The 20,443-nt window shown below is 35.4% G+C and overlaps 1 protein-coding gene across 1 annotated transcript in view; it reads right to left on the reverse strand.

The window, feature by feature from the left end:
- USH2A (usherin) overlaps nt 1-20,443 on the reverse strand; it is a 605,447-nt gene that overhangs the window by 381,162 nt on the left and 203,842 nt on the right. Inside the window, exons 21-22 of the mRNA XM_045536030.1 lie at nt 8,071-8,201; nt 441-567 (exon numbers count right to left, since the gene is read on the reverse strand). Of these exons, the coding sequence (XP_045391986.1) occupies nt 441-567; nt 8,071-8,201 (258 nt within the window). The remainder of the gene's footprint in view (nt 1-440; nt 568-8,070; nt 8,202-20,443) is intronic.

Raw genomic sequence — 20,443 nt, forward strand, 5'->3', positions numbered from 1 at the left:
TGTGTCCCAAGAATGCTGCCCACCAACTGTATAAAGTAGGAAAAATTATTTACTTTTTCTGAGCCTTAGTTTCCTCACCTCTAAACGCAGATAATAACTGCTTGCCTCTACTTATTTCTCCTTCTGGAGGTCAAAAGTAATATGAGAGAATATGACTAAAAGCCTTTGCAAATTGAAGATAGCTGTAAAGGATACAAAGCAGCAACTGATGCCTCTGCTCTTATTTTTGTTTTACTGAAATTCTGCATGGATGAGAAACTGGTTGCCAGACTTCATCATTCTGGGAGCATCCCAAAGGCAAATTCAATAGCAATTTAGATGAAATTGAGTAGAGATGATGATGCAAGAAGAGATATAAGAATATAAACAATGGAAAAGTATGGCATCACAAACATATCAATAGAGCTATTCATATTAATATATATCAAAGAAGTACCTACCTGTATACTGCGCATCCAGAGTGATTTGGCCAAAACCCTGGTGCCTAATAGCAATTATTTCATGCCATTTGCCATCATTGTATTTTTTGCCATGATCATTAGTTGTGGTAACTTCCACTGATGATCCCTTAAAGGAATGAATGAATGTTTACACAGATACACATACACACACACAGACGTATATATTTGTTATAAACCAATTTACACATTTCAACAACATGATCCTGATGCAAGCATGCATATATTTCAAACAGAACTCAAAATTAAAGTTGACATCTAGCATCATTCCTACTGTCTTCAAACACCACGCTGCCCAAATCTGAAAAGAATTTCTCCTTGGAATAAGAATCTCTTTACAAAGGCACCTGCATTTTCAGTACCTATATTTATCAGAAAGGTAAGGAGTTTTCTATTCCAAAATTTTAGATTTCAATTTTCATAGCAGAAATACAAAAAAAGATAATTTAAAACAAATAAAATTCCATTCAAAATAGCTTCTAAAGACAGAGAAACGTAAGGCATGTTAGTTTCCCATACCTTCACAAAACTACTAACCAAAGAAATGAAATTCACATTAAAAATTAGCCAGTCATTAATACATTGAACATAAGTATGGGGTTAAATGTAGTACACAGAGCTTTGTAGTGAAAAATATAACATTTATAGCTCTGGCTAAGGTAATAATAGTTAAAAATTAATTCCTAAGTGTGTAAGACCTAGGAAATGCCAGATACCAACAACAGAGATTAGCAAAAAGGAGGTGAGGATAAGGAAACAGAGAAAGACAAACAGAAGAGAAACCTGCAACCTTAGTTCTTTCAAGGCAAATGAACACTTTTTTAGTACACTATGGTTAACCCAATGGTAACCTTTTAAATATTAATAAGCAAAGAAGACTAAGTAAAAGATATTTCAACTTTGTCACCAACATTAACTACTACTACTATTAAAGGAAAATAAAACAGATTATTACTTTGAGTTTTCTAAATGAAATTAAATTTTTCTTTCTTAAGTTGATATCCTTAGCAATAATAAATGGCATTCCAACAGAATTTTTAAAAACTAAAATTGATTGGATTAAGTGTTACAAAAAAATTTTAATTACCTAATATTTTCACCAAACTTTAATAATTTTTCTATATTGTTTTTTAAAAAGAGAAAATAGTTATTTGCTTGATATAATAGAGCTGAAGATTTATAATGAAAAAGTACTGTTAATCATGTCATCTTAAGTATACCTGTTTATATCTCCCTGAATTAGTTTCAGTGATATAATATGTCCATTCTACACACATTTAATTGGCTCCTGTCGGGCCTCATAAAGAGGTTGACAACATGTATGGCATACAGAATTCCATGTTACCAAAGGAAAAAAAATAGCTTTTAATTTCCCCTGAGTATGAATGGATAGCTTCCCATGTGGACAATAGCCCAAGTTTTAGAGACAACACGGTCAGCTAGAAACATGACCATTCGGCAAATTCATTTTCTAGTCTTCGAATTTTTTGTAGGTTGACTTTCCTTATCTCTGTTTCATCTACACACTCTTTTATTTTCTTCAACCCTATTTCAACATTTTAATATTTTACAAACACACATTTCATTATCGTAGTTTAATAATTAAAACCAGAACTGGTGTCGTGCCCAATTAATGTGCCCTGGTAGCATGCCCATTAGTTTTTCCATTAGTGAATTCAACAATACTAATGGGATTACTAGCATGGGATGCTAATTGGGCGTGACATAAGAAACTGGCTTACTTCTTAGCATACCCTTGCTAATGATGAAATTAATGAGCATTTTATTAAATGCTGTCTCATCAAAGTGTACTTAGTTAGCGTTAAAATTGTTACAAACGATGCTGCATTCTAAAGATCAGGTGTATGAGTAAGTGGTTCTTCATATTTTGTTTGGCAACAATCTGAAGCATTAATAGTTCTCTACATCAGAAATCACATTTATTGGAGACAAATTCAAGTACATCACCTACAGCCTCAGTACGTCTAACTCACTTTAATACAGAGAGGCACTTAGAATATTATACTTTGATGATGATTTTAAGATTATTTCCACCCCCTCCCCACTGTTAAAAGAATAATCCTGTAATCAATCCTAGTGTCATATTATGCAGTTTGTTCTTTTCATTGGGAAAATATCAGACCCATTAAATAGGTGCTATTCAGGATTGTTTGAAAGCTTTCACTTTTACAGACTCCTTCCAAGTGAAACCAGAATATGATGTGAATTTCCTGTTAATGTCACTGAAAACAGAACACCTTAGGGAGTAACATGGGTCATTACTGGTCAATAAAATATTACCTGATCAAGTATATTTAAAATTGAACTTAATCAAATAAAGAATGGGAAAATTATAGTTAATTGTTAGAGAATTAACAAAAAAATACAGTAATTAGAAGTTGAAGTTAACTTTTTCTTTATCATCTTTTAACAGTGGTTCCAAGTGTCCAGTCCATAATATAAATAGTAACTTTAAAATTACCTGAAAGTGTTCTCGTCACAGTTCAAAATCTGATTATTTAGATTGGATTCAGGAATAATAATTTAAAAAGCACCACCCTTTTTTCTGCTAAAAGTCAAAGTATCTAACAAACAGACAAATTCAAACAAATAAGAACTAAATTTTTATATATTCATTTAAAAGCTGAACATTGTAACCCAATGGGTAATTTTTTTTCAATTATGAGTAGTAGTAGTAGTGGTGGTGGTGTTTTACTAATAGTTATTGAGCCAGTCAGCCAGCCAATCTGTCAACAGTCATTTATTTATTGAGTGTCTACTATGTTCCAAAAACTGTGCTAAGTCCTGAGGATGTATTTGTGGACAAAACAGTCACAGACTTTGCCCTCACTGGATGGTACACTCTGATAAGAAGTCTGATAAGAAAGACACATTAAGCACATAATTACTTGTGTGATGAGTAGAGTAAGGTATTCACTAGATAATCTCTTACCCTCATTTAAAGATAACAGAGGAAAAAAATTGGCTTAAAGTGATACCCAAAGTATTTAAATTATAAATAATTTTAATGCCAATAGGATACATATAAAGTAAACTTCTGTAATTCTTTAAACCTGGGGTAGCTCTAACTTCATATAAGAAGCTATATTCATATTACTACCCAAAAGGAGAACGAGAAAAGAATATTCAAAATTTTCACCATCCTTCAGTTTCTACAATTCTTATCTAAAAATAAGTGGGGCCTTCATTATAAAGTTAGAAAATATGTCCAGTGAACCTGCATTAGGGTATAAATTCCTTGGAGGTAAGGAAGGACACAGTCCTTGCTAGCTTCGGCTCATTGTTTCATATATAGATAGCACCATGTCCCACGAGCACTTAGTATTAACATAAGATGTCTGATTACATTTTCTCAAATATATCCTATGGCCATTCTGCTGCACCAGTACCTTACTCTCTAAAAAGTAAATTAATTGTCAGTTTGCTGAAAACACAGGCAGCTTTTACTTTGCGGAGAGAGGTTATTATTCCAGATAAAAATGTACTTACCAGGCAGCGTCACCCACCCCCCGACTACTCTCAGCCCCCAACCTTGGGCTGTAACACCTGGCAACTATGTATATGGGTTAGGACTTAGTTATACAGGGTAGGGACAGAGCAGCTGACAAAGCTAGTGGCAGTGCTGAGTACTCTAAGTGATCGTGGGAGAGAGAAGGGGAAGGGGGCAGAAATGTTTCACCATCTTGCTTCACACCACACCATCCATCCAATCATCGTAAAGAGGATGAAAAAGATGAGACCTACAGAGTTTCCTGGCATACGTTCTCAGGATCATAACAGCACAGGGGCAGAGATACTGTTATGTAACTTTGACTCCTTTTCTCCTATTCTGTGGCTTCTTAAGGGATCACCTTCTTTAGAAAAAGAAACAACACTCATGTCAAAAGAAATGGCAGCCCTGTTTCAGATCTGGTGAAATCATTTTTGGATTAATTCTCCAAAGACTTTGTACCATATGTTTGGTGTATGCGTGTGTATATCAAATACTCAAAATCCGTGATGAACAACCTATGACCAGTGTTCTAGTGGGTGGCATTTTGTTTATTTCTGTGTCCCCAGTGCATAACTGTACAGCACAGAGCATGGGGTACAACCAATTCTTAACAAAATGGCATTGAATGAAATAAACTAAATTCAGTGCCAGTTCTGTCACTAAACCACAGTAGGATCCTAGTTAAGCCACTTCATCTAAAGCAGAGATGAAAACAGTCCCCACCTCTAGTGGCTACTTCAAGAATGAAATGAGATCATTAATGTGAACCCACTTTGTATACTTTAATGGTTCTAAAAATAAGCAGTTCCATGCTTAGGGTTTTTCTCCATCTGGCTTCTTCTCAAATATCCACAGATATTAATAGGTTGAGGGGGAATAAGCAGAGCCAGATTTTTCTTTCTGTTTGACATTCTATTTTACTGCACTGTTCTCTTTCTGATTTTTTGTTGATTTTTTACAATTTAGTGTCTTTTTTCAGCTTGTGAATTTGGATGTTTTGTGGAACATTTTTATTCTCTTAGTAATTAATTTTTCTACAACATTTACGATAAAAAATTGCCCAATGTATTTTATGAAAACAAGACACCAATAGAATCTATTCCCATACTACCTACCTCCACCACCACCATTAAGCTGGTAACTGAGAAACTTTTAATTCACGCATTTATCCCTCTCCTTCAATTCTTACTAATTTTAGCAACAACAAAAAAAAATCATAAGACTTTTTTTTCCCCCTTTCTTCATTTTTCTTCTATTTCAAAGATTCTTATTTGGCACTGTAAAACACATTTCTAGTCATTCTGTCATTAAATATTTAGGTTTGACTTCATATTGCTAGGATTATTATTCACCACAACTTCTCCTTTATATTTCTGACTCTTTTTTTTCCCCCAGATTACATTAGACTAGATTACTTGCCAGAATATTCCTTTCCAATAGGTGTTTAGGTAGCATTTTGTCTGAAACTGTGGATATTAACAAACATCTTTCTTTAGTGTTGAAAAAAAGCAGTATAGCATTATAGCTAAAATCGTCATCTTTGGAGCTACATTGCCTGTGTTTAAAACCTGGCTTGGACCAGGCGAAATAGCCTAAGCCTGTAATCCTAGCACTTCGGGAGGCTGAAGTAGGAGGATCACTTGAAGCCACGAGTTTGAGACCAGCCTCAGGAAGAGCAAGACCCCATCTCTACAAAAAATTAGAAAAAATTAGTTGGGCATGGTGGTATGTGCCTGTAGTCCCAGCTACTGGGAGACTGAGGCAGGAAAATTGCCTGAGCCTAGTTGTCTGAGGTTGCAGTGAGCCATGATGATGCCACTGAACTCTAGCCCTGGCAACAGAACAAGACCCTATCACAAAAAACAAAACAAACAAAACAAAACCACAACAACAAACCTGGCTTGGTCACTTATTAGTTGTGTGACTTTAGGAAAATTAATTTACCTGTGACTCATACCCTCACCCACAAAATGAGAATATTAAGAGCACCCACCTTACAGAGTTGTTGAAAAGTTCAAATAAGTGAGAGAGTGTGTGTGTGTATAGGGGTGTGAGTGTCCACGCACACATTTATATAGACAGAGCACATAGAATAATGCTTGGCACATAGTGGTCCCAGGGAAGCATTAGCTTTGCTTAATCTTGACTGGAACTTGATGAGTCCTTTCAATAAATTTATAATCAGTTTCTCAAATCTTAAATTTCTATTTTATTTGTTATTACTTCTCTTATCCTCCTTTTTATTGCACACGTGCCCTTTGTTCTGCTTCTGAATCTCTTCTTAGTGATATTGGTAGTATCTATCTCTTTGTTGTTTCATATTTTTAACATGTATTTTAAGAGATTTCTTAAACTTTATCTTCTGACCTACTAATCTGAGGCTCCTCTCTCCTCTAATTAATCTACTTCAATTTTTCAAATGAAAAATAATATTTTTAGTTCCGTAATTGAATCAACTTCAGCTGATTTTTTTTCTTTCTCCCAGCTGCCATCTGCCTTGCCTTCTGTGGTGACTGCTGCTTCTCCCTTCGCTCTGGCTGCTGGATCTGCTTAGGTGCGATGCTATTTCTCTTAGCTTACTCATTGCCCACCTGTTGGCATCCCTTATGATGCTGTATTAATAATTCCAGGACACTCATAAGTCCTCGTGCCTGAAGACCTACGGTGCACCAGCTGGGGAGTTACCAGGCCCCCGCTGAGACGTCAACAAAGGTTGAGAATCTGTCTCCAGTCCTTCTACTTGCCACCTTGTGGCTCTCCCAGCTTCCTAAAGCAGGGAGGACTCAGCCTGTTTCTCGTCCACGTGATCCAGCAGGCCCTGCCTTGCCTCTCCAAGGTCAGTGGGTCTTCAGGGTGCGCGAAGCTGTGATCCTCACCCAGAGCTCTTATCCATGCTCCTAGAAGCAACTTGGATACAGCGGGGAAAAGTTGTGCCAGCATTACCAATATCACACAAAACATTTATTTACTAAGCCTGATGTGTGATTTAGATCATCAGTTTAAAGTTGAAGAATTGAGGAAATGAAAAGTGAACAGCCTTTGACTAAGTCTTACTCATGTCTCACTCACAGGCCTAACACAATGTCTAATATCAAATGCTTGCTACTATTTATTTAGCTAAAGTGAAGACAACTGTTCCCTAGTTTCCTATTGCCCTTAGGAAAAATGCAAATACTCACATTTGCTTACAAGACCCTAAATGACTTGGTCCCTACCCAGCTTTTCCACCTCCCACCTTTCCTTTTGTTGTCCTCCAGCAATACCAAATGTATCCTAAGGTACCAAACACGCCATGTTCTTGCCCACCCCAGGCATTTAACATTGGCTATTTGCTCTGCAGGGAAACTCTATTCCCAGCACATTTCCTTGTCTTCCATGAGGATCTCCCCTGTCCTGCCCCACCTCAAACACAGGAGGTATCTCATACCGACAGATACTCTCGTCCTGACCAACTTTTTTCCTCATTGTTTTGTATCTTGGTTAAATATCACATTTTCAGAGAAGACTGAAAACTCAGACACTCTTCATTTTATGCTTCCATCATACATAGCGTCCCATACTTCTCTTTGATAAAATTCATTCATATTCCAAATTAATTGTTTCACTGTGTCCTTTCTATTTGTTTCACAGAGGCATGGTCATATTTAACTGTAAAACTACTGGAATCTGTAACACCCAGCACAACAGTGTCTGATAGCCACTCAGACATTCGCTGGCAAAACAATGAAGAAAGAAAGAGAGAGAGAGAGGGAGAGAGTGAGGGAGGGAGATGTAAATGTTGCTTTCAAGAAAAATAAAACTAGATCTATTCAAATTTATTTAAAAGTTTTAGTCTTCCTTATAAGGCGGCATATTGGTTGTTAAGCACATTGGTTCTCAGTCACACTGTGTGGGTTTGGAAGTTAGCTCTGCTATTTTTTCTGGGCAAATCACATCACTTTTGCAAGTTTCATTTCCTTCATTGGCTAAGTGGGGGATAATAATAGTATTTACCTCATAAGTTTTCGATGAGGATTCACCGTGAAAACATAAGGACTTACCTCTGTACCTGGTACCTATCAACTCTTAAAAATATAATTCTCATGACTACTCATTTACCTGAGGATCAAAAAGAAAATAAGGACGTCCATTCTTCAACTGAAGTGCAAAATACTCTTCCTGACTGCCAGGCGATGCCGCAAAGACGATCAAACCTTCAGGCACCCTTGTTCGAAAGCTGGCCTTAATGCCTGGTAAGACAAGTGTGATCAGCAAATCAGTGCTGGGGTTTTGTTGATTCTTTCTGATAAATGTACATTTACTTTCATTATTATTTATGATGCAGTGAGTACAGTCAGGAAATTATACACAGCAATGTACCGGGATGGTCCCGGCCATTTGGTTTTAAATACATCCCATTTTAAATGCCAATCAGTACTTGGAAACTTAAGCCTGCACTCCTGCTAATCAATATATAATGAAGTTTAAATTTATGCAAAACTCATCAACCTAAAAAGACATGTTGTCAACCCAAAATTGGATACTCAGAGCATCAATGTGAAAATATTATCAGAGAGACATAAAAATAAATGGGTTTTTGACAGGAGTGAAAGAAACACAAGGAACCCTTATTTAAAATATTTATGAAGTTTAAAGAATCAGTCCAGTAATAGAAGCTAATACTGGAAAGATCTGCCATGAAGTGACCCACAGAGGTAATTTCCTGAAACATCATCCTATAACCAAATTGCTTGCAGGCTTCAGAATTTCAGGGTCTTCACTGACCCCTGGGACCACACACCGGCCCTGCACAGGCCAAGCAAGGCTCTTGTCTCATAGAAATTTCCCCAGCTCAGGAAGCAGGGGCAACTTGCAACAGTCCTATAAATCCCTTCCCATGACACCACGTGGCCCCACCTCCACTCTACTGGGCATCCCATTTACTCAGCACATGCTATGGAGCTTTGCTGCATGTAAGGCATTTTGCTTAATGTATTGAAATTGGCAAAAAGTTACCAGTTTAGTTGCAAATATAAAATTTATACGTCGTAAGAGACAAATCACACCATGAGAATCAAATAAGAACTTAAACACATACATGAAAATCAAGTATCAAAAATGCAATATTGAATAATGAATGAATACTGATTTGAGCAGAAATACAGTCAGCTAGGATTATGAAAATTAAAGAAGAACTCTCTTCAGGCTGGGCTAATAACCAAAGATTCTACATAGGTAGAGGGATTTAACTTGGATTCCATGGACTGCAACTACCTCAGGAACCATGTCTGATTCATCTGGTTGTACTTAGTAAATATTTGGAGAGTCTGGATGAAGAGAAAGCAGGTAAGAGGTGCATTAAAGGTAAGGGAGAAATTATAGCAAAGGATTGAAGGCAGGAAAGCAAAAGTCATTTGTTGAGTATCAGATTGTCAGTTTTTCAATATGCATCTATGGAACATTAACATTTGTTGAGTACTCTGCTACACAGTAACGAAGAAAAACTAACCAGGCAGTGCTAGACATTAAGTGCTAGTGGAGCAAAAAAAACTGTAATGAGGTAGGATAAGTGGCATAGAGATATATACAAGATATAATTGGATTCAAAGGGATTGAGGAAGGTTTCATAGAGAATATCATGCTTGAGCTTGTTTTCAGAGAATATGAAGGATCTGCGGGGAAATCTTATAAAAGCCTAGAGGTGTGGAAAGTATTGAAGAAGGCTGGATCTGCAGGAGGGAGTTAGATGAACCTGGAAAAATAGGTGAGACCGTACATGAGCCCAAACGCCATGAACAATCTGGCTTGAGAAGTTTGTATAGAAGACAAAGATGGAAAAGAAAGTTGTGTTCTATGTATCTTTAGGGTGTTATTCCTTTAATATCAGCAAAGACAAACTTAAGATGCGGGCTTCAGACTTTCCAAAGAGGCAAAACGAATTTGTCTTGACTTCTGTATCTCCATCTTCTAGGTTTTATGCTCTTGGCCATTTTCTTTTTCTTTTTTTTTTTTTTTTTGAGACAGAGTCTCACTTTGTTGCCCGGGCTAGAGTGAGTGCCGTGGGGTCAGCCTAGCTCACAGCAACCTCAAACTCCTGGGCTTAAGCAATCCTCCTGTGTCAGCCTCCCGAGTAGCTGGGACTACAGGCATGCACCACCATGCTCGGCTAATTTTTTTTTCTATATATATATTTTCAGTTGTCCAGATAATTTTTTTTTATTTCTATTTTTAGTAGAGACAGGGTCTCGCTCAGGCTGGTCTCAAACTCCCGAACTCCAGCGATCCACCCACCTTGGCCTCCCAGAGGGCTAGGATTACAGGTGTGAGCCACCGCGCCCGGCCAATTTTCAACACACTTGTCCTAGTCATTTGCAAAGGGCAATGGACCAAGTAAGGTTGTAACACTGCTGATGGTGAAATTTTCAGATATTAGTTTTAGATATTATTAGTTTTCTGGGTGTTGTGCACACATCTTTTGCCTAATTTCAAAAGGTCTATTTGTCTGTTTCTACATGACTTATAAGGTTCTTTATACATTGTGGATCATCAGACGTTATAAAGCATCATTCTGTCTCTCCTGGATTATTCTAGCTTTTCCCCCTAAATGGTTTCCCTTTTTTCAATTTTGTTCCTCCCACCACACCCACACACACTATATTTTATTCTAAAGTAATAGCCAGGGTGATCACACCAAAAGACAATTCTTGTCATGTTCCTTCTCTTCTTGGTACCCACCAAAAGCTTTCCTGTCTTACTCCAGGTAAAAGCCGAAGTCGCCACAAAAGTCTACAATATCCTTCATAATTCAGCCTTTACTATGATTCTTATTTCCTGTTATGCTTCCTTTTCCTTTCTCCAGTCTAGCCACCTCAGGGCCTTATTAATTGCTCTTGCCTCTGCCTGGAATCTTTCCCAGGTATCCACGTGGCTCACTATCTCCCCTTTTAAGGGTCTTTTCTCAAACTCAATTTCTTTGAGAGGCCCATTATGGCTGCTCTGTTAACAATTATAACCACCACTGTGCTTTATCTTTACCTATGGCATCATCATCTCCAGCATGCACTATTCTTTTATCATTATTTAAGTTACCTCCTATCTGCATCCTCTAAAATATAACCCTACAACAGTATCGGCTTTATTCTGAGCTCTCAATAATATCTGTGGAATAATCAGATACTGATCCTTTGTCTTTGCAGGTGTTTCAAATATTTTTTTCCCAGTTTGCTGTATACCTTTTAACCTTTTCTTGCTTTTCATTGCCCTACAGGGTAAAACAAAAAGATTCAAAATTTTAATATATTTTTCTTTATTTCTTCTGGAATGTGTATGTTAATTAGATAGTATACCCCCACACACAAAATAATAAAATGTAGTCTCTAGTATTTTCTTCTAGTATATCTATGACTTTCTTTGAATATTTAAAATTTTAGTCCAGGTTATTCAGCTTCTCATAGAATAATGATGGTAGCCTAATATAAATCTCTCCACATTTCCTATAAAAACTGAGATCAAGAAGGAGAGCAAATGAAACACCCAGTCTACAGAGTCACTAGGAGGAAGAATATGCTAAAAACTTCAATACATAAGGTAAAGAAATAGACATCCTAAGCCAGCAGAGTCAGCACCAGGGTTTACACTGGAGGTGAGAGTAAAGTGGAGAATGAACAGAAAAGGGGAGAGGTAGTAAGGCTCTAGCTATGACAGAAATCAGATAAAATCACTCCTGAAAGTCAGTCCCTACCTAAATGAAAAAAGTACTGAGAATAGGACTGAAGCCTGCTGGGTCAGAACACTGGCCACTAGGGAATTCCAGGAAAGAGGCCCCAAAGGGAACAGGAAAAGAAAGGGCAATCTATGGAAAGCAACTGCTTTATATATATTTCTCTTGAATCCAGTCAACTTACAGACTGTTCTACTAGTTCCGTATTTTCAATGGATTGCCTTGGATTTTATAGAAGACAATATTATTAGAGAATGATTATCTGATCAATTTATGTCCACATTTTTAACTTCCTGTTTCTCTTTAATGGATTGGACCTCTAGAAGAGTCCAGCAGTGGTTAATATTTCTCTTTTCAATGCTATTTTTTGTATTTTGCTAAAGAATTATATTTATCGAACTGTTTGTTCAACTAATTATCTTTATATTCAAAATTTTTTCTTGAGGTAAATCCTGAATCTTTCTTAAAAGTATGCCTAATTTTCTAAACTGATCCTTTGTATACATGATTATGGTGTCCTCACGAGAATCCTTCAAAAAATTAGGATAGCCTTTGAGTCAGACATTTACTATTTATGTATGTACGTATGTCTGGAGATAGGGTCTGGCTCTGTCACACGGGCTAGAGTGCAGTTTGTCATCATAACTCACTGCAACCTCCAACTCCTGGGCTCAAGTGATCCTCTTGACTCAGCCACCCAAGTACCTGGGTTGTGAGGGACGAATTATAACTTAGTAGGTGGATAAATGAAGTAAAAGACATTATAGGGTACCAAGCAATAAATGTAAATAAGTGTTCACAGAAAGGAAGAAACTGTGGTCGAAGAGAAGGCACTTTTTTGAAACTTTTCCTACTAATACTGCCACCAGACTCTCTTGTTGATTTTTCAAACTACCTGCTGCTACTGTCTGCCTCGTGTCCCTTCTACCAAATCCATTGATCTTAACCCTCAGATTATGGCAGACAACACATTTTCAAATCCAGCTAGAAACCATATGAAATAAATAGGTAGAGCGTGAGGTCAGAACTCCTATCTAAAGCATGTTCTTGGATTCATATCCAACAGAAAATTCTAATAGTATGATCAGACAGATATGACTCAGTTTAAAAAAAAATCTATCAGAGATAGAACATGCTTTCTTAGGCTAGTAGACTGAACTGGTCCAAGATTTATAAATGACTGTTAAAACACAACACAAATAAAATATGCCAATACAATGCTTGTGATAAATATTTTCAGGAAATTAATTGAAGTATGCAGAATGTAGTCTTGATGCATAAGCTGTTGCAATTAAAAAGAAAATTTTCACATAAAATTAATGTGTTCTATTACCTAGATATCTTCTTATTATTGTACTCATAAAGACAGTGGAAACCCTTTGGCTTCGTAATCAAATATCCCTTCTGCTTCATTCCCACTCAATCCAATTGCTTAGAGATGGATTTTTAGCTGCCTATTTGGTGCATTAGGGAATGTAAAAGTTCAGTTTCATATATAAGCAACTCTGGCTATATAGCTTAATTTGAATTATGCAAATTAGTTTCTAAATTGGAAAAGCTTTTTCTTTTTACTTGACTGCCATTAGGTGGTGCTAGAAATGTCTCCATTCATAAAATATTTATGGCTAACCAGCCTTATAAATATATGAATAACAAAATCTTCATTGATTATACCTGACAAAATAACAACTGAAAACTAATCTGAAATATTATGAGTGGCCTGGAATTAATCCCCAATGGCCAACTCTTTATTAGAATGCCAAAATTTTGTTATCCTATTTATTTCAACATATTATTTCTTCCCTTTTTAAATTAAATTGTTTTTCAGCTGCTTACCATTAAAGAATGTGGGAAACATCAAATTAGCATTCTAAATATTACAACAGAAGTATAGATTAGGATAAAAAGTAGGGAAATACCAGAGAAAAACCAGAATATGGAGTTTTCCCCATAGAAAGTGTTGAGAAACTATTTAATATCTAATCTTTACAAAACAAAGAACACTTTCTTTCATCTTTTAAAACAATATCCCATTTCTTCCTCTGAACAATTAAAAACTTTGACTATCTAAATGTTACTATCTAAATGATAAGGGCTGATCATGCTTTACAACTGTAATATATTATTAAGGATACAAGGAATAGTAAATATATATAAAGGCATATATATATATATAAATTAAAATATCTACCAGATACTTTTTGAAACATATATATGCTATGGTGCTCATTTCCTGAACACACTAGCCCTCAGATTCCTAGTCCAAAATGGACACATTGAATTGGACGGTCTCTAAAATCTACAGTAGTGTGTGAACTTATAAATGAATGAAATCAAATTTTCATCTGTCTTTTCATTCCTGAGTTCATTGCAGGAGACTTCTCAAATTGCTTAACTTCCTTTCCATATCTCATAAATAGTATTACGACCATTGTCAGGCAAAACATTTCTGGCATTAGGAAGATATTTGGCCTGGCATTTCTGGGAGACATCAACTAGTATCAGATAGATTAAAATGGAATTTTATTCTAGTTTTAATTTGTATTTCTAAAACAGATATTGAATTTGAACTTATTTCATCATATTTCTTCATTTGGATATGTCTTTCTCATTTTTTTACATTGGGTGGTTCTTTATTATTGATTTTAAGTGCTTTTTCCATATTCATCCTCACATGTTACAGTCATTTACTTTTTTTACTGATTATCTTTTAAATGTTATTTTTAGTGTAAAAATTGTATCAATTTTTATTGTAAAATTTTAATTTTTCTTTCAATAATGGTATCTTCCTTTGCTTCTTATAATTAGGTTTCCCAGCTCAGAATTTCTTACTTATGTTTTTCCTGTTTATTTCTTGTATTTTTATATTTAACCCTATATTACGCTTGTAATTTCTTTTGACAGTGTAGTGTGAGTTAGGGCTATATTCTAGTTTTTTCCCTAGATATTTAAAAATTTACTAAGGAATGCATTCCAGGAGATAGGATCTTTGTTTCATTTACTTCTGCACCACCAACACCTTGACATATGGCTGGCACATAATAGATGCCAAAATATATTTGCTGAATGAATGTTTAATGATTGGAATCTCACCTTTAGCATATGAAAATATATTCTCTTGATTTGGTCTCTGTGCTTTCTAATTTGTTCCACTGATTTTTTTGTAGCAGTAGAATACCATATTATAATTTCATAATATTTTAATATCTGACAATTTATTATTTATCTCAGTATTATTCTTTTGTTTTAACTACCTTTTAACTCAGTCGCTTTTTGTAATAATATTAAAATAATTATAAATTTCTCTTTTTCTTAAATAGATCCTTCCCATTTCTTGTTAAGTTATGCTAGATATACAGAGCATCCCAAAAGTCTCCATACAAAAGAAAAATTTTATAGAATTTGGGACAAACAAACAAAACTAACAAAACAAACAAATAAAATGTGAGAAGGGATTAGGAGCTTCCTGCCCATCAAGACTTGATCACATCTAATTTTGAGCTTGTTGGAATAATCATATCACACACCCTCTCATCTAAATAGAGAAAGGAAAAAAATAGAGATGCTCCAGAAGGTTCAAGGAAGCTGATTTAGCATAACCACGAAAGTGACTCAACCCATGGCCATTCTGCTCCCACCCCACCCACTTTATCTTGCTTGTCAGAAGTAGGGCGAGAAGCCTATTGGCCACTAGAATCACACCTTGTCTTTGGTAGTCTTCTGCAGATAGGGTAACCACGGTTTGGCAAAGATCCAATGTTTTACTAAGATGGCATTTTGGGTGTCCCTCCAGAGAGAAAGAATATTTTAGTAAAATGGACAGTATCTTCCTTCCAGGCCAAGGAATACTTAAGCCACCAATGTGGTCAGACTGTCAGTTTCAGTCTACCTCTTGTTTTTCTTTCCCTAACAAGAATACAGTATTTATTTCCAAAGATGTATTTCTGAAAATATTAGGATTCCAATAAATGCACGTCAAAAGAATGAGCAAAATCCCATAATTGTTTTACTAGCCCATATCATTATAAATCACTCTTATGATCAGGAAGTGAATCTTTACATGTAACTGAGCACATTCTTGCTGCAACTTAATTTCATTTTCTTTAGTTCATATTTGTATGGAAATTGAGAACTAATTAAGAGACCTGCATGGTAACAATACATATATTTGAACTTGGTTATTAATTCATTCCTCATATTTTAATCATTATGACAGTAAAATATTAGGTAAATTCAATTCAGTAAAAATAAGTCAAAATTGTTTAAAAAAATCAGAGAAATGTTTGCTTTTGTACAGACAAATCTATTTATGAACTTTTTAATGTTTTAGCTAATCCAATTGAATCTTCTCTCAATTAAAGCACTTAAAATATATTAGCCACTTTCGGGGAAAAATTGGCTGCCTGGCCCTCACCTTGACCTCCAATTTAAGCATTGAGAGAGTTGCAAAGTACACACACACACACACACACACACACACAAATATATTCTTTTGTCCCTCCATTCAAGGATGTTATACCATTTTATTAAGACATTTATTTGATGAAAGCCCAAAAAAGGTGGGAGGACTCCGTGTTTGATTTAGTAGTTAAAAAAGAAATGCTAGGGTCAAACTTCCTGGGTTCAAATATTAGCTCCAGGACTTAATTTATGTGTGACTTTGGGCAAACTGTTTAACCTTTCTGTACCTAATTTTTTCCTCTATTAGTGGAATAATGACAGTTTCTTCCTTCACAAGCCTTTTGGGAGGATTTAATGAGTTAACATGTGAAAAGTACTTAAAACCATTTGGTTCTATGTAAATATTAACTATTATTATTATAACTAAAGCCCATTGATTGCACTTTTTTTTAAAGAGGCTCTCAATTCAATTTAAATAACAAAGGGCTATATTGTAGCTATATTTTTATCCATTACAAAACATTAAACTTCTTACCCCATACTCCTTAAACACATGCACTAGTTGAAGAAAGGAGAAGACCTGCAACTTGAGCAACCTCAGTACTTCTTTATGAGAACAGAAGCCTTAGCATCCTCCCTCTCACAGTCCAGCTTCCCGTGAGTACACAGTCCTCAATTACACACCACCTCAGCACTGTGTCAAAGTACAGTCAGTTCTTACTCTATTCAAGAAATATATTTAGTATCTCCTATGGGCAATGTTCATCACTGGGGATAACAGCATGGAAAAGACGTGATTGGTACTGCAGAAGCTTAGAATTTGGAGACAAAATCTTTGTTTTTTTTATCTTTAGTCAACATGTTTGTTCCTTGCTTTCCCAAGATCCACGCCCCAAATAATCCCTGATCCACAAACTCTGCTATGGTAACCCCCTTGCTAAGGGCGATGCCACCCTTTAATATTGAACGTCCAGTTCATCTTTTCAGCCACCCACTAAGGCCCCTGGATTAAGTCTATAGGGGAAAAAGCTCAAGTTGCTCTATATGTATAGTGTTAAAGTCTTGGCTGGGTTCAATTCAGGACCAAACAAAAATGTCTCATTTCTAAACCAGTGATTAGAAACACTGTTACGGTAGCATGAGGATTAGATGCTACCAGTCTGCACAGTTTTTTAGAAACAAGGACTGGCTACATTCTAGAAAGGCTGGTTGTTTCAATACAATACAGAAATAAAGAAAAGACAGGGATATTGTGTGGCAAATAGATTCTGTTCCATTTCATTTATTGGGATGGTTTTATATGAACTATTCCAAGAAAGCTTATTTTTAAGAAGAAGCTTTCTAAAACTCCATCACTAAAGAGTCCAATAATCACTGAGTAGCCATTTATTCAATTTGGTAATGGTCTGATTAAACAGTTCTCTAGTACACTAAAAACCATAGAAGTGAAATAAAACATTAGAGGCAAATGATTTTACCCAGCGGTGCATTCTCTCTCTGTGTCTAAGTCCTCTCATTTTTAAAAAAGTCAAAAGCTGGTATATTTTAGTAGAATTTAGTTGTTTAGCTTTGTAAGTACCAGTTGGTTAGTTTAATATATTACATGGATTATATTAATATATACAGACTAATTTTTCAAAGCAACAGGAACTCTAAATATATTGCTTTAAATTTCTACTACAATTTAATTTCACAAATGTGAATTTTGGTAAAAAAAAAAAAAAAAGTTTCTTCTTTTACCAAGTAATTAAATGACATTACCAATTTAATTGCAAATAATTAAGTGAAATATTCTATATACAGGATTTTAAAGAAATTTTTACAGAAATTTTGATAAGATACCTAGGTAGACAAAATTAAGCATGTGTACCATTTCATTGCATTAACAGAGGCTCTACTCATTAACAATAGTCTATCTTCTGAGAATCTGTTAGCAAATCTATTGGTCTCACAAATACAGTCATGACACAAACCAGTAAGAGTGCCATCTGTTGGTAGCAGGTAAGGTTGATATGCTTTTTTTTCTATGATATTTTTGTTCACAAAACAAAAGCTCCTTCCTTAGGTTGGAAGGAGCTTCTACCCTACAAAATGGTTATTTCCAAGTGCAGATAGATATCGTTATGGTTTTACTTTTCCTCCTCAAGGCATAGCCAAGAGCTAGGTACCTAGTATATATTCATTGAAAAAAATTAGATCATAAAAATTGTTCTAAGATAGATTTAGAATAAAATAAGTATAAGAAAACAGATATACATATTTCCTGGTCTTCTAAGATTATTTGATTTGAAAATTCAAGTTTTGTTTCAGATATTATTAATGACTCTGACGTTGACTACAAGATTGAAAAGTCAGTAATTTAAAGCTTAGGACAGCTATTAAAGTAGACTATATTAAGCAGTGAAAAAGATAAAAGGACTTTAATATGACTACATGAAAGGGCAGGGACAACAAGCAAAACTTTTACAGTTTTAACCCCCAAAATAGTATTGACTATTTAATTAACATGTAATATTTAATAAATCATTTTCTTAAATTATATAGGTTTGATGGTCATAACTTATAAAGTATTTAAACATTTACCTACAAGGTGAATACAAGAAGGGGGCATGATATATAACTTTTATATGATCAGAAAGAGATCCTTTAATTATCTGACATAGCCAATAATGTCTATTAGTTTCAAAACAGAAATGTACAATGTATTGGTCAAAGATTAGTATAGTTTAAAGGTATTTTCAATGTAAGACAAATAATATTATGTTGAAGCTGCTAAAAGGCTAACTGGGTTAAACTAAAAGGTTGAATGAACTTTTGTTTAATAATGATAAATTTATGAATAAATGAATAAATACAAAAGTAGAGAACATAATATCTTATGCCCCAAATGTTAGAGCTAAGTGAAAATGGAAATCACTTTGATTTAAATTTTGCTGTTTTTTTTTCTCTTTTAAAATAACTGATTTGATACCTGTTTTTATTTTAGTTTTTTGCCACCCTATTATACTCACCACTGGTAAAACAAACAGGACATTTTAGCTTTAATCTTCTTACTACATAACCCAAATAACTTCAGTCATGTTTGCATTAATGCTGCATTAATCATGTTGTTGCGTATTAATGAGTTTTCAGGCTATGCTAATTACTGTCATAGATTCTGCAGCAGCCCATTAAATATACAAATTACAGAATTAAAGAGCCAGAGCTCTTCATGATTAATCTCTAAATTGAGAAAAACTAATGATGTCTGTACAAAGTTTCTCTCTACTTTTGGCTGAGTGAGCCCAATGAACAATCAATTAGACTATTTGAGGAATAAGAAACTCACATATTATACAATTTTATGTAGATGCTTCATTACAACAGTGGATGTTGCTTTATGTTTCATAAAAATTCTGCAACCTTTGTCTACTGCTTTAAGTATTGGTTACAATGTTGTTCAATATTGAACATGATGTGGAATAAGGCAAGTTCATACTGAATCCATTCCAATGAGGCTCTAAAGTAACAAAAGGGCTTCATGAAAAAGCATTTTCATTTAAAAGGAATTGTCCCCAAAAGCACCTCAAACACAAAAATCACAACAAAAATGTAGGGCTGTCACAGTAACAAAACCATAATGCTTTGTTAACCTGCATGAAGTCTGCATCATATTGTGGAGCAAAGCTGGCTAGTAGAACGGCCCTGATTTGTTATGAAAAGCAGATTTGGATCTAGACATTTTTACATGGGTGGGCCGTGGTACAAATACACAGCTACAAGCCCAGGGGAAAAGCATCCTTCTTCATCATATGGGTAGGGCAGAGCAATAAGCTGGTACTCACTCAAAATGTTGCAGGGATACAACACAGACATAGGCTAATGAAAGAAGGAAGAGGGATAGGGCTGACATAGAGAGATTTGAACTGACAGATAAGCATGACAATAGATGAAATGAGAGCATAATTTGGCACAAGGAATGCGTGCACAGTAGGAATCTGGAGTCCAAAGATGAGTACAGGAGGTAGACTTTAATCAGAAAGTACAGCCCCGGTAAGAGCCAGGGAGCAGCAATACAGATTTTAGTGTACTGGGCAGCTTCCCAAGACATAAAGGTAGTCAATTACTGGAACACAATGGGAGTGAGTGGTGGGTGTGAGTCTTGGGAAGGTGCTAGGAGGTCCTTTCTCAAAAGTGTGCACAAAATCGAGTCCAGATTCTTCAGCAAGATTGACTCTCCGAGGGTCTTAAAGCAGGAGTCTGAGTCTTTCAGATAAATTCAGCACTGGCCTGAGAAAAGAAGTCAGGCTTAGCCTAAAAGTAGAGGTTAAATGACTTCATCCCTGGGAAGACGAAGGCTATAGAGTAGGAATCAGTGACTTTGCCAACTTA

Source organism: Lemur catta, chromosome 23, assembly GCF_020740605.2.
Source record: "Lemur catta isolate mLemCat1 chromosome 23, mLemCat1.pri, whole genome shotgun sequence".
NCBI lineage: Eukaryota > Metazoa > Chordata > Mammalia > Primates > Lemuridae > Lemur > Lemur catta.